The sequence below is a fragment of the Phragmites australis genome, chromosome 3 (assembly GCF_958298935.1).
Source record: "Phragmites australis chromosome 3, lpPhrAust1.1, whole genome shotgun sequence".
Classification (NCBI taxonomy): domain Eukaryota; kingdom Viridiplantae; phylum Streptophyta; class Magnoliopsida; order Poales; family Poaceae; genus Phragmites; species Phragmites australis.
The window spans coordinates 49,996,175-50,010,645 of NC_084923.1; the positions used below are offsets into that span (position 1 = coordinate 49,996,175).

Sequence of the window (14,471 nt, forward strand, 5' to 3'; positions counted from 1 at the left end):
TATGAGACTCGCTGCTGCTTGGAACCAAACGCTTGCTCGGCTAGTAGGGTGCGCCTTCCTACTAACATCATGCCCTATGCCTGCCTCGACTCAAATCCCTCCTTCCTGATGAACATCGGAGCTCTTAGCATTGCTAGTTGCATCTCTTTCTTTGCACCGGTGGCATCTTCCTTCCCTCGCCATCTGCATCGTCCATGGACTCATATCGTCTTTGAGTTCGCCGACTGTTGATGTTCAAAATTGTATTGGATCTTTCACGCACCAAATCCACAAGAGATGACTTGGGACATGGCTACAATTATTATTATGAAGGTTAACTAATGAATCCTCCAAAGCTCTGACAGCATAGATACTAGTAAAATAGGGACAAGTGTTGCGTTGAATTGAAATTGGCATGACCATGGCCTCCCTAGCTATATAGATGTTTCCGTCACTCCCCTTAAGACCCTAATTGTTTAGGTTTCTATTGGCTTTTAAAAATCAAAAGTTGAAATAAACAGTCTGTTTTTGTTAGCTTTTGATCGTGGTTTCTAAAAAATAAAATCAGTTTTTACTACTAAACAAATTTGGACGTGTTTGTACTAGAAATAGACTTCTGGATGACCACAGCTTGTAGAAGCCTAAACTAAAAGGAAAGCTACGGACAGGAAAGATGAGAAATTTTCGGCTTAAACAAATGGAAAGCCACCAACAAGCAAAGGAAGAGGAGAAGTTGCTTTGTGCAAGATTCTTCAAAAGGTTAGAATCTGTTGCCGTCGGCCCTTCCATTGCCCAATGGGCGACCAACTAGATTGCGAGCATCGCCTCCCAGTATTCATATAAAAACCAAAATGAAAGCGACAGAGTAAACAATACAAATGTTATAGACTAAAATTATACTGAATCTGGCGTGGGAGTTTGAGTCATACGGCATGGTTCTGCAACTTGCCAGACAAATAGCCGGAATCTTTAACAAATTTTTGGTCAAATTGAGTGGCTGGGAAGAAAACAAGCAATTGCATCGATGCCAATGGTTTACCAAAGCAGCCGCAAGTTTTAGTCAGCTTTCTCATGCTGTTGACTGAATCCTTGCAAGCTTTGTTTTTACGAAATGGCGTTATCACTGAACAGAAGCTCACAAGCGGGCACAATGACGAAACGACCCAAAATAAAATAAAAAAAACTCCCCAGGACCCATGTGTCATACAATGATACAGTTTGTGACAGTTTCCAAATCACTGTGAAAACATCCGTATTGGTTTCATTTACCACAGGCACAGGACAGTAAGACTTTTGTACCAAGATACAAGTAACATGGATGTATATGAGCGTATGCTTCACCGTTGTGAAGGAACAAATTAAATATCTTCATGTGGACAGGTTTGGAACAATGGTCAAAATACAAACGCGTAATAAGAATCTTCTATTATCCTCTACAGAACTGTGCAAGAAATGCTTGGAATGATCGGCAATGCACCGCGGTCACAACTTGAAGCAGTATTCCGGTGCAGACTCCAGTGGCCCGCTCAAAGGATTCTGTCAAGGTCGCTGATGAAATTGGAGGCCAAAGATGTCAACTTCTTTCCAGTCTCTCCAGCTATGTCCTTGAGTGAAGACAGATCCTGGGAAGCCTACAAAACCATGACAAGGAATGAGACTGTTAGTTTATGCAACTTTCACAGAACGTCTCTGCATAATATTGGTTTTCGTAGTGCAATTGCATAAATTAATATTTGTATTGTCAACTTCAATAATGGCTTAAAATGTATGAAAACCTGACTGCTAAAAGCTAAATATCCATGAGATAACAGATCGTGCCAATGATTTACAAAAGCTACCTGGAAAGATATTCTGTTGATGAGATCTGCAGCACTTATGTCCACATTAGAATTGTCCACATCACGACCGAAAAGATCAGCGCTTGAAATGGATGAAGAACCCTGTATCACAACAATAAATGAGTTTTAAGCAAAAAGCAAACTTCTAAACGATCAAGAAAAGTTTAATGTACACAAGCACACGCCCCTAGACTAATTGTTGCAAATTCCGAACATGGATTCTTCAAGGAAGTAATTCAGTTTGAACTAAGACTAAATATCAACAAGAAGGTGATGCAAAAGTAAACGCACCGCAAATTTTTGAAGGGATAGCTGAGCCTCTTTCTCTTCTCTGTTTTGAGTACCAAAAAATTGAGATGATGAAATCGCCTTTGCATTCGAGAATTTTTTCCTTGCTTCGTCAGTTTCCTGAATCTGGAAGGTAATGCATCTAGAGTCAGAATGGGTAACAAAGTAACTAGAAATCTGCACGATGAAAAATATTAAAGCACAAGAGCATTGTGCAATAGTTGCCTTACTAGAGTGTAAAAAAACGTCAAATTACAATGCACTAACTTTGAACATAGCAGACTGCTTATTGCAAGTTAAAGAAGCAAGCCAGAAGAAACTGCCCAGATAGCTAATAAACAAGGTAGCTAACCAAACCAGCTTGAGTTAACAGCTAGACATGACACAAACAACTTAAGATATTTTTTGGATCATAGCCTAAATTAGAAACATGCACAGGACAAATGCATGCAATATTGCAATATGATAATAGGTGGGCAGACATCGATGGACACTAAAACGTCTAGGGATCAAGGTGCAAATGGCAAACCATCGTTTACTTCGAGCAAGCTAAGCCATTAGATGCAATAGTGTCTGTGAACAAAATAATTGGTAAACCAATATATATATATATATATATATAGGAAAACTAGTATGTACTCCTGGGTGTATGTACTCCCACCTCTCATATACCACTTTTACACATGTGTTATACTTCTTTATCACTTTAAATATACTTCATTAGTAATTATAAGATACTACAATACAAATCCCACGAAAATTTTTATGAAATTCCATGATTTTTATCTTAATTTGCGTATATACTTCTTTTATGTATAAAAAAGAGTATATAGCAAAAATGAAAGGCTAACATTGAATTTTTTTTCATACAACTCATATTGGAGTATCTTAGAATTAGTATTAGAGTATACTAAAAATGATAAAAGAGTATAAAGTGTTTGTTTAGGTGGTATATTGCATGTGGGAGTACATACTCCTAGGAGTATAGAATAGGTGTCCTATATATATATATATATAGTGACAAAAGAGTATATTCATTTCATTTATGTGGTATATCATAGTAGGGAGCATGTACTCCCGGGAGCACAAACCAGTTTTCATATTATACATATACATATACATATATATATATATATATGTATGTATGTATATATAAAACAAGGCTGCAAATGTTTGCATAGACCCAAGTCTCTTGATGTCAACAAAAGATACCATAATTTCAAGTAACTCCACAAACTTATGTATGAATTAAGCATATTGGATCATTATGTCACCATCAGCTCAACTTTTACCTGAGTTTTTGAGGTAGCTGTGCTTGATTTCTTTTGGAACCCATTACCCATCCCATACTCTTGAAAGAAGTCTGATGATTTTGGTGGTGCTACATGGCCAGTCATATGAGATCCTTCAGTTCTTGAATCAGCTGATGGCTCATTCTCCAGGTACTCAAAACGTGAATGCAAAGATGGGCCACTTTTTGTAGTTGAAGTAGTCAAGGAAGGCACAGCAGGTTTAGGCTCTTCGGGTTTCTGATCATATAGGCTTTCATTTGGCTGCAGTACAAAATGAAAAATGGCACGGGTTAGTTCTTCAAATTCGAAGTTGTACCATACTGTTAGAAACTGGGAGACACAAAAGAGCTCATTTGACTGCAGCCTTACGGCAGTACCTTTGTAGTAAGCTTTCGAACACCAAGCCCTCCAGTCTTGCCTCCAACCTTCTTTGCACCAATGGGCTTCTTTACAGAACTGACAAAAGTGGGATGGGTAGGGGCTTTTGGCGAACGGGGAGGAGCTTTTGGTGAATTAGGTTCCTGCTTCCCATTTGTATTCTCTACTGGTGCATCCGAGAGCTTGAATTCAGGGAAATCATTGGATGGATTCGATGGCTCAGAAGCTACGACAGGTGACGACGGCAAGTTGTTATCAGCGGAACTCTTAGCAACCTCCTTTGAAAGTATCTGCCTGTACAATTCAGCAGCTCTTGATGTATACTTTGCATCGACTTTGCCACCATCAGTCCATCCATGTTGTTTGAAGAATGCAAGAGCCCGATTGTTGCCTCCAAAAGCCATCATCTTCAGCTGATCTGGAGTCCATGAATCTAGGTTCGTTGACCTGCAAAAGATGCAGTTTGCATAAGGGATACTGAGTATAACAGAACATCATTGGCAGGAACAAAGTGCTGTTTGCTATGTCGAAACATATCAGAACTAGGTCTTCTGATAAGACACAATGAAAAAAAAGATAGCAAAAAGAGAATGTGAACCATAGGCAGGAATTTCAAAAGAGTATTGCATCAGCAGCTTTTCAAATCATCATACAGTGGACAGATGGAGCTGTGTCAAGAAAATATAGGAAATGATGTAACTGCCGCTCTTTTCTGTGATCCGAGTAGATAGATAACATAGTTAGCTAGTGGCAACAAAAAACTTCAGCTTGTTTGGTTATGAAAACAGGTCATGGTAAACGCAATTAAGGATCAGTTAGGTGGACCAATGTGCTTCCTGTAGTCTTCTAGATGAGAGAAGCAAAGTTCCAAAGCACTCATAGCGTAGGCAGGCCAAACAAGCTCTAAATCAGGCACTGGTGGCCCGTAAGGAGAAGCTAAATGGTGCAAGGTTCAAGGTTTCCGACCTTGTTGCTGCTGGCAGGCTGTATGACGAGCTCAGATCCACATCCACCCACAGCTAGTTCTACCACAGGTTTAACTGTACGCTTGCTCTGGTGATGTACACTTGCTTCTGGAAACTAGAGAATGAAATTTACTCTTAAATCGAGCACCATTGTAAAGCGCAAAGCGTGGCATTCTATAGAGGAAGGAAGCGCGACGCAGGAAGAGATCTGGATCCTAAGCAACGAGATCTCATCTACTAGAGGGGAGCAAGCCCAGGCAAGATACGGTATGCAGTAGCAAGTAGTGAATAGGTACCTGACGAAGGTGATGTGTACGCCGAGGCTGCGGTGGACGGCGGAGCAGTCAAGGCAGAGGAAGATGCCGTAGGTGACGGAGGCCCAGGTGGGGTTCTTGGCGTTGCAGTCGAAGCACATCTGCGGGAGCAGAGCGGAGCAGCAGATGTCAGATCTTGGGAGAAGAGAGGCGTGCAGATCTGGAGAGAAGAGAAGAGACGGATTAGTTACCTTGTTCTCGGGCTTGGCCTTGAGGCGGCGGAAGACGGCGTTCTTGTCGGTGAAGGCATCGAACGCCATAGCGCCTGATGGCAAGCGGAGTCTGTCCGATGGAATTCGTCGCGTCCCCTCGCAGGTCGCTTCGGCTTGCGGGTGTGCAGCGCCGGAGATCTGGGAGAGGAGACCCGAGCAGAGCAGAGGGGGAGGGTATATAGCAGCAGCTAGCAAGGCAGCGAAGAAGGGTATCGAGCGGTTGGGTTGGCTGCTGGGCTGGATCCCATCCCCCCTCCTCTGTTTGGCCGAGACGAGACGACCGGGCAAGGAGACGGCGCGGTGACTGCTTGCCAGTTGCCAGCTCTCTCCTCCTCCGCCGACACGCCGCTGCAGTCATTTCGGTCGGGGCGGAGCACGTCGGCTGGCCGCGGTAAGATTTCTCTGGTGATATTCCCCTCATTTCATTTTCTTTTCAATTTCTCTTCTTATTCCTATTCTTTTATTTTCTTTCATCTTCAACGATTCATTTCATTTTCTTTTTATTTCTCTTCTTATTTCTATTTTTTTATTTTTCTTTTATCTTCAATGATTTTTTTTAAAAAAATCGTAAAAAAGAAGAAGAAAAAATCTCATTCGAAAAAAATAACCTTAAAAATCCTTTCATAAAAATAGTTAGAGATAGTCTTAATTCTTCCAACACCGGCTCCAGCGAGCCATCATCCATCAGGTTAAGTGGTTAGGTGGATCAGAATCATCAGATGATGATGCACGAGGTTAAGCTCTTGAATGATTTGGACTAAATACACGTTGTGCGTGCGTGAGTGCACAACAGTGACTCAATGCCCATGGAGCAGTAAAACCTTGCACTCATCGGTCATCACATCCACAGTTCCGGCCAACTGAAAGCTGCAGTACACTAACTTTAGATTACTTCTGTTACAGAATCACACAAAGGGTACAATAACCTGATTCATTTCAAACTGAACCTCCGGCACAACACCAGATCAACCCTAGTTGCTAGTTGCTTTTCCCAACAATCTAGCTTCCACAAGTGATTTCTCGTGCCAAGCTGCTCCAGGGTGCGTACCACAAAGGAACCCAGCCAGCATCTGGATGCATTTCCTAATTAGATGCCCGGATCACAGCAACATGAGCTACCATCAAAGTTGCACTACTAAATTACTACATTCTAGGACACTTACAACGGTGCTCAAACATCTCCAGACGCCTCCTGCAAAGTGTTCCTCATAAAATCTGAGATTCGTGACGACGCAGCAAGGCCTCTCTCTATGCAGTTGACGTAATCCTCCTCTGATTGTAAAACAAAAGGGATGATCATAATTAGGACGACAAATCATGCATTTTCGATAAATAATGTTTACGAAGAATGCACCAATACGAGGCGAAAGATAGTAAACCATACCAGACATCACTCCATGGGTGGTCAAAGTTATCAATCCTTGCTCAGAATGCTCGTCTTTCTGTTTTGATTCCTTCGAATCGACACACTTGCGCGAATTAGGGAACACCAAATGAGCAACGGATTTCAATTGCTGCAGGTTGTGACAAACACAGATGATTAATTCTGTTCCATATGGTACTGAAAACATTATCTGTACAAGGTTGTTTTGAAGACTCTAGTGTTGAAGGACTGAAAAAGTACGCTTCAATGGCTTAAGACGGATCAAATCCCAGTGTTGGGGGGAACAAAAATTGTACTCCCTATAACCTAGCAAATCCTAAGTCACCCAATAACTCAAAAACAAAATAGTGTATATTTGGTGTCAGGAGTTTTTGAATAACACAAGGATCAAGCAGCGGTGCAAAAATGTATTCTGTGAAAGAAATGGGACTGCCGAATGTTTTCCTTTTCCTGCAGTGAAGTTCAGAAAAAGAATAATTGCTACCTGCTCTTCAGCCTTGCTTGTGTCTCAAATCACCGCGCCGCTCTCCATCACCCCACAGCCAATTGCAACTGCAGCAAAAACAAGCTTGTCAGCTACAGAATCTGATAGGATAGCATACAAAAAAACTACTCAACTTACCAGCAAGATGTTTCAAAGGGATGCCAGCAAATGCAAGGGCAGCACAGGAAGCATTAGTTGCACATGGCAGAAGCTAAGCACTGTCAAGGAGACAACTATCCTCACTGAAATCAGGAAAGATGTGATGGATTTGTGGATTTTAGAATGCTTGCTTTCAACTACAAACTACATTTCAAGGCAGGAATATAGACAAAGAAGTGCCTAACTCTAACTCTGCACGCCTACTTGACATCAGCAACAAGTAAATTATTCACAAACGAATAGAAATTTCAATCCAAACATCAATGTAGCTAACAATAAAGTCAGTGCCATATATAACTGCTACACTAAAAGACACAGAACCATCATCACCCACGACCTGCAAAAAGTTAAGCAACACATTTAGTGATGTGATGAATAAAGAAAGGTTTAAACAACATGAGACACACTGCCGTCATGCACTACAAAAAGGTTGGCACCAAAGTAGCAATCTGAATAACAGTAAGCGCACTTGTAACAGGAATGCTTGCATGCGTGTATACAAGGAATGTCGAACCCCTCCTTCAGGTCAACTTGTGCAACTCATACCAGTCCCTAGATCAGTAACTGGTACATACATATTTCCAACAGAAGTAGATATCACAAGCATACAACGATTAAATACGATATTATGATACAACACAGAGTTCATTACAATAAGGGACCGTAGGCATAATTAAATAAAACCTCACAGCACAACGGAAAAAATGCAAAAGTAACCAATGCCCTTTAGGCAACTTGAGTGCAGACGAAACCAACTTTTCTATTCTTCATCTTCTCCTTCAACGAAGTCGGCCTCTAGATCATCTGAGTCCATAAATAGCAAGAGTGAGTACATAAGGTACTCAGCAAGTCCTACCTCAAGGGGAGACATTAGATGCATATAGGTAGATCAAGGATAAAATTGTAGAGTCTTTAGGTTTTGCAGAAAGCTAGTTTTTTGATGCAATGTTCAATTTACAACGACTATCTTAAAAGCATTTTTGAGGAACTTATGTGTTACCCTCAACGGTCGGCTCGGGCCCACCTGTCAGAGAGGGAGGGAGAGGGGAGTCGGCCCGATAGTTGACGGGGAGAGCGAGAGGGCGAGAGGGACAGAGAGAGAGGCGACGGGGCGGCAGCGGCGCGCCGACAGAGGACGGCGACGGGCTCCGCTGACCGGCGAACCGAGGCGGCAGTGGCCGGATCCGTCCCGGGCGAGGGCGGATCTGGCCGGGGGGGGCAAGGGCGTCGGTCGGCGAAGAAGTGGTTGCCGGCGACGACGAAGAAGGCTAAGGTACGCTCCTCTGGGGGGAAATTGAGAGAGGGAGGGAGGCGGTAGAGCTCACCAGCGGCGGCGGTGCTCGGAGAGGAAGAGAGGGTGACGGTGGCGGTGAGGGAGAGGGGGTGGTACGGTGCAGATGGGGAAGAAAGGAAAAGGCACTATTCATATTTATAGGGGGCGACAGCGGCTGCGCGGGGCGCAAGACGAGGCGCGAGGTCTGCCTGTGACGCACGGCGATGGGACGGCGCGGCGCAGAGCAGAGCAGGAGCGGTGCCGGGTCACGGGGGGAGAGAGGAGAGTGAGAGGGATTTTATTTTTCTGAGTTTTTTTTAATCCTTATGAGAGAACACGGATGTGACAGGGAATATGTTCCAAAGCATCATTGTAAGCTCAATAAGTCGTATTTATGCTGAAAACTCCGTGCAAGTGGACAACCTAGTAGGAGCATGCATGTTTTCTTCAGCACCTTCACTTTATCAGTATTCAGTAGTCCATACTCTCGCACACATATGAGCGCACAATACAGAATGAGGGTGGAGGTGCACTCAGAGTCCTAGACAGCTAGTTATTGCTTTATTAAGGAGTCTAAGAGATGCACACTCCTTTATTTATAGCATTTACAGCCTGATTGATTGAGTTTAGTATACAGAAACTTTTCCTCAACACAAAGCACTTCAGAAATGGGAGACGATCTACGGACTTGCACATTTTGACCACAACAACCCACAAGCATGGTGAAATTGCATAGAGCAAAACAAATTCAAGTTAGACTAGCACAGCAGCGGGGTGGCATTACCTGAAGCACGACAGAGGTGGTGGTGTTTGGATTAACCGTGAGCAAGCATATGCTCTGCAGCGTCCTCTTGAGCGTCATCCCATACTCCTTCTCTTGTCTTCCTGTAAACAATCCGCCATTTCAGTGACACAATTACTTGGGGACAAAATGACAACGTAAGCACTAAGCAGCCTCTTGATCGCCAACGCCCACGCAAGCAAGCCAGCAACAACAGCAGGTGCAGTGAATAAGAGAGGAGTGGGTACCGATCTGGCCAATCTTGGGCTTCCAAATGACCTCGATGGAGGCCCTCTCCGGGTTCTCCCCATTCCTGGTCCCCGGCTTGGGCCCGTACACGGCAGCCAGCACGACGGTGTCGCCCTGCGCCCACCGCGCGGAGCCGTGGGCGCGGTAGAGCGGGTTCCGGGTGCAGGAGAACAGCCGGAGCTGGTTCGGATTCGCCCGTCCGCGCGGCTAGTACCCTCCATCCTCTCCTCCCCTCCGGTCGGCAATGGCGGTGGCGGCGCGCAAGGAGACGGAAATCGCAAGAACCCTAACCCCTGCTCCTCTGTCCCGACTCGCCCAACAAAGGGGTAGTCGCCGCGACCGATGTCCCGAACACAGTAATCCTAACCATTCGTGCTCCATCGGACGGCTGACAACGCCTAAGCCCGTCTCAACCCCACGTCTATTCTGAGACGCCCAACGAGGCAAGGGGTACAAGTTACAAGGCCGCGCCGCAAACGCAACGCATCGCCGCCGATGGAGCCGATGGCGAAGAAGCACAAGGACCCGGCCCCCGCGGCCGCCGCCGCAAGCGACGCCATCCGCTCCCTCTTCTCCGCTGAAAACCCCTTCCGCAGGAAGCCCTCGACCGAGGAGCCCCCTGCCAACGCGGCCACGCCCCTCCGCAAGCACCCCAACCCCGACGCTGGAGCCGCCGAGCCGACCTCCAAGAAGAAGCACAAGGAGGAGGGGCCGCGGCGCAAGCGGAAGAGGGACGAGATAGAGGCCGGCCACGAGCGCCTGGGGCACGGCGCCGCCACGGAGCAGCCGCCGGCCTTTGGGAGGAAGAGGAAGGCGCCCGACGAGGTAGCGGCGGTGGTGGGGGAGGATGACGACGACGCGTTCGGCGACGAGAGCAAGCTGCTCAGGACGGTTTTCGTGGGGAACCTGCCGCTGCGGACGAAGCGCAAGGCGCTCACCAAGGAGTTCGTGGCCTTTGGCGAGGTCGAGTCCGTCAGGATCCGTTCCGTGCCACTGGCTGACGTGAGTACCATGCCATTGCCTTCCTTCCTCGTTGTTTGATCCGAGGTGGAACGATTTCAACTTTGTTTCTCTGTGCTTCTTGCAGACCAAGCTTTCGAGGAAAGATGCCATTATAAAGGGCAAGGTCAATGAATCGGCCGACAGGTGAGTGCTTGCTTACCTATGAATCATAAGTATTTGGTTTGTTTTGCCTATTGCTTAGGTAAAGTTGCAGGAATTTACTCCATGCTATTGTTTGGAATGGGCTTCCTAACTTCCAATTTAGCTTAGCCATGTTTCACCATTGCATCCGTTATGTCATGACCACTGTCTTCTATATTCATGGTGTTCTTGATCTAGTCAGTTCTGCACTTACGCTATTGAGTATTTGCCTGAGTTTATAATCCAATATATGCAGCAAACAGTATTATTTAATAGCCTTTGGTTAAGCTTCTCTATATGTCAAAATCATTGTATGTTGTAAACCGTGCTGTCCCAATTCATATTTGCTTACACCCTTTGCAGTGTGCATGCCTACATTGTATTCAAAGAAGAGCAGTCTGCACACGCTGCTTTGTCTCATAATATGGCACTGGTACGTTGGCTGTTGTACAGCTGAAAACATGATTAGTTCGTAAGTGAATTTTTTCTTCAAATTTTCTGTATTTTGATTGATAAGACAATTTTATTTCTGAATCATTTAACCTTTTAGTTCGGTGGCAATCACATCCATGTCGATATGGCTTGCCCCCCTCGTAAAAAGCTTAGAGGAGAAGGGCCTCTTTATGACAGAAAGAGGACAGTGTTTATTGGTAACCTTCCGTTTGATGTAAAGGTGTGCACCATGCATTCAATCGTGTACTATGCTACTGCAGTTTCTAAAAAATGAAGAACCATGCTATCACGTTCTTCTGTAACCAAGATGAAGATTAACTTTGTTTCTTAATGCCATATTAGGATGAAGAGCTCTACCAGCTATTCTGTGGTTCCACTGGATCAGAAGGCAATGTTGAAGCCATACGTGTTATTAGAGATCCAAATTCAAGCCTAGGGAAGGGTATCGCCTATGTTTTGTTCAAAACAAGGGTATAATTCTTATCTTTCCTCTTGTACTTGGCGAAATGTGGCCCATTCAATCATCCAACTAGTCCATAGGGTATAAGAATTAGATAGCCGGATTTGTTATACCCTGTGTAATTTTGCAAATCATTTATAGAAGGCAAGTACTATCAGGAATCCCCCCCCCCCCCCCCCCAAAATGATCCCATCGTAAAGTTAAAAGTTTGTGGTTGAGATATCAATTATAGCAGGGAGCTTATTTAGGCCAGTTGATAACTCAATTCCCGGTTTTTATACAAACTATGTTTTCTTGTATCGTCCATGCTGCAGCTTGCAATATTGGGTGCTTCTTCACTTGTCAGTTCAGGAACAATTCACTTATCAAACTTCTTCTCTTGCTGTAGTTGACTTGCATTTTGTTATCATGGTAAATTTGTAAGTTATTTTCCAAAAAAAGGTTGTGCTGATATATTTATTGAATTATCAGCTAGCTACCTGTGATATGCACTGTTTACTTTTTATCTACTTATAGTGCCACATGCATTACATCTCGTAATTGGACTTAGGACATTCTACTTTCTACGGTGCCTAGAATTTTAAGATGACTTTGAAATCATTCCGTGAGATGTTTTGAAAAAAATTCTTTTGATGAATTCTCTCCAAATATTGCTCTCTTGTGACAGGTCTTGACCATTCTAATATATTTTATGTAGGAAGCTGCAAACTCAGTTGTCAGAAAACGGGATATCAAAATTAGAGATCGCATTTTGAGGCTCTCCCATGCAAAATCGGTTGATGCAACTCCAAAGAAGACAATGGATGCTGGAAAAATGAAACGTGCGCCAAAACTCAAGGAAGTTTCTACACCAGGCAGCAAATCTCATGAAGGCAGTGACAATGCCAAACGAAAGGCATCAGCTCTGTCTTACCAAGGCTTGAGATCAAGCAAGTCTGGTGTTGTGAAGAAGGCGAAAATGAACCAGCGTCCCAGCAACGAAGGGAAGCAGAGTAAGAGTAGTGAAACTGGACCTATTGCTCAGAAAGGTAAGCGGCCTGCTGTGGCTGCAAGGAAGGCGAAGCAACTAGCCAAGAAACGCAAATCCTGAAAATACGCACAGGAGCAAAAAGCCAAGGAAGTAGCTGCCCAGACGAGTTGGTTTGTTTGTCGTCGCACATTGTAATGGGAGTTTTGGGCAGTCAAATTTTGGATAAACAGGGCTACTGATCATGTAATCATCAAATGCTATGTCTGTCTTTAAGTGAGTTTAGGGCAATACAAGATTGGTGTTGCAAATGTAAGCCTGATATGAGTTCAATGTAGCAATTTGGTACTCACCTTAAAGTTGGTACTCCTGCTCTGTTATCGATTTTCCTTGTAACAACATCACAGACGGACATAATTATGATTTTGGAGCAGCCATTTTTCAGTAATTTATAAACCGCTATCGTAGGTGAAGAAGAAGAAGAAATAATTCATGTTCCATGATCCATCACATTTTATTGCAGTCAGGAACCCAAATTTGCAGCCAATTGGACATTCCTGGATGGATATGTAGTACACTAGCAGTAGAGCGTGGTAGCAGCTCAACATCAAATAGGACACTGATGAGCAGCAGCAGCAGCAGCAGCAGCAGAGTCACTAATCTAGTCGCAGCGGCAGAGTCACTAAGCTAATAGAACACTGATGAAGTGCAAACAAGTGTTTTGGAAGTTGATGTCCATCCCAGCCTCACATAGCAGCGGTGGCCGATGCGGCAGTGAGCACGTGCAACCTCCAGAACACCTCCCCGGCGGTGTCGGTGCTATTGGCGTCGACGGCGACCGCACCGATGAGAGCGCGGAACGCGCCGCAGATGACGGGGTCAGCGGACGCGTTGACCCCGCCTGCGACGCGCACGATGGCTGGGATGCCGACGCTGGTGCCCGCGGCGGCGCATGCGGCCTCCGAGGCCGCCTCGCGCGCGCGGCGCGCGACGGCGGAGGCCGTGGCATCGTGGTCAGCGGAGAGGGAGCGGATCGCTGCTGCAGACTGGGCGGCGGCGAGGCCCAGGACCGCGAGCGCGCGGCCGTTCTCGCGGGAGTAGGAGGCGTGCGTCATGGCGCGGCGCAGCAGGTCCGGCGCGCGGAAGCTGTGACCGATCTGCGTCTGGAGCGTGGCCAGCGCGGCGTCGAACGGGGAGGAGGACGCAGGCGCCAACCCCGATCCCACGGCCCGTGGATGGGAGGGGAAAGCGATGGAAACGAGGAGGCAGAGGAGGAGGAGGGGCTGTGGAATCGCCATTGCTGCTGTCTGTCCTTGCTGGGTTGGTGAATTGGTAAAGTTGGCGGCGACCGATGGAGAAGTTGGCGAATCGGAGTGGGTAGGGTTCGCGTGACTCCACTCAGTCAGTGTCGCCGTAGAACGAGAATAAATTGACGAAATGTAATGCAGTTGATTGATGCAATCAGCTTTCATAAATTATTATATCTCTTATTGATACATAAAACCACCTATATCGGTGACATATAAATCAAAATTATATTTTATCAAAATATAATTAACTGGATTGTATTTCGTCAATTTGTCCCTCGAACGATGGCCCATGGTCCGGGAGGCTATTCACCCAGCCAGCAGCTTGCTCGTTTATATCTTCGGAATACAGTGTTATATATACTTTTTTATCATAAATATTCGATGTTTTGATCGAGATCTAGTTAAATTTTTTAAATTCTGATTATCGATAGCTTCTGAAATATTTATTTTAAAAATATAAAAATCATATGTATAGACTTATTTTAAAAATACTTATATAATATTATTTCTTATATATTATAACTATATTCTAATAAAAAAGA

At 44.9% G+C, this 14,471-nt stretch overlaps 3 protein-coding genes and 1 pseudogene across 3 annotated transcripts; 1 reads left to right on the plus strand and 3 right to left on the minus strand.

The window, feature by feature from the left end:
• Positions 1 to 1,130: 1,130 nt before the first annotated feature.
• On the minus strand, positions 1,131 to 5,616 carry LOC133913809 (probable ADP-ribosylation factor GTPase-activating protein AGD9). The gene is made up of 7 exons (XM_062357075.1): positions 5,246 to 5,616; positions 5,037 to 5,155; positions 3,775 to 4,222; positions 3,398 to 3,658; positions 2,109 to 2,231; positions 1,818 to 1,919; positions 1,131 to 1,610 (listed from the first exon to the last, which is right to left on the minus strand). The coding sequence occupies exons 1-7, from the start codon at positions 5,312 to 5,314 to the stop codon at positions 1,506 to 1,508; spliced, it is 1,227 nt and encodes a 408-aa protein (XP_062213059.1). The 5' UTR covers positions 5,315 to 5,616; the 3' UTR covers positions 1,131 to 1,505.
• A 367-nt stretch (positions 5,617 to 5,983) lies between these two features.
• LOC133913814 (exosome complex exonuclease RRP46 homolog) lies at positions 5,984 to 9,896 on the minus strand (annotated as a pseudogene).
• LOC133913812 (uncharacterized) lies at positions 9,783 to 12,978 on the plus strand. The gene is made up of 6 exons (XM_062357079.1): positions 9,783 to 10,598; positions 10,684 to 10,742; positions 11,103 to 11,172; positions 11,290 to 11,412; positions 11,535 to 11,663; positions 12,350 to 12,978. The coding sequence occupies exons 1-6, from the start codon at positions 10,092 to 10,094 to the stop codon at positions 12,740 to 12,742; spliced, it is 1,281 nt and encodes a 426-aa protein (XP_062213063.1). The 5' UTR covers positions 9,783 to 10,091; the 3' UTR covers positions 12,743 to 12,978.
• A 114-nt stretch (positions 12,979 to 13,092) lies between these two features.
• LOC133913813 (protein NUCLEAR FUSION DEFECTIVE 2) lies at positions 13,093 to 14,062 on the minus strand. The gene has a single exon (XM_062357080.1). It carries the CDS (start codon positions 13,915 to 13,917, stop codon positions 13,366 to 13,368), a length of 552 nt encoding a protein of 183 aa, XP_062213064.1. The 5' UTR covers positions 13,918 to 14,062; the 3' UTR covers positions 13,093 to 13,365.
• Between the last annotated feature and the right edge of the window lie 409 nt (positions 14,063 to 14,471).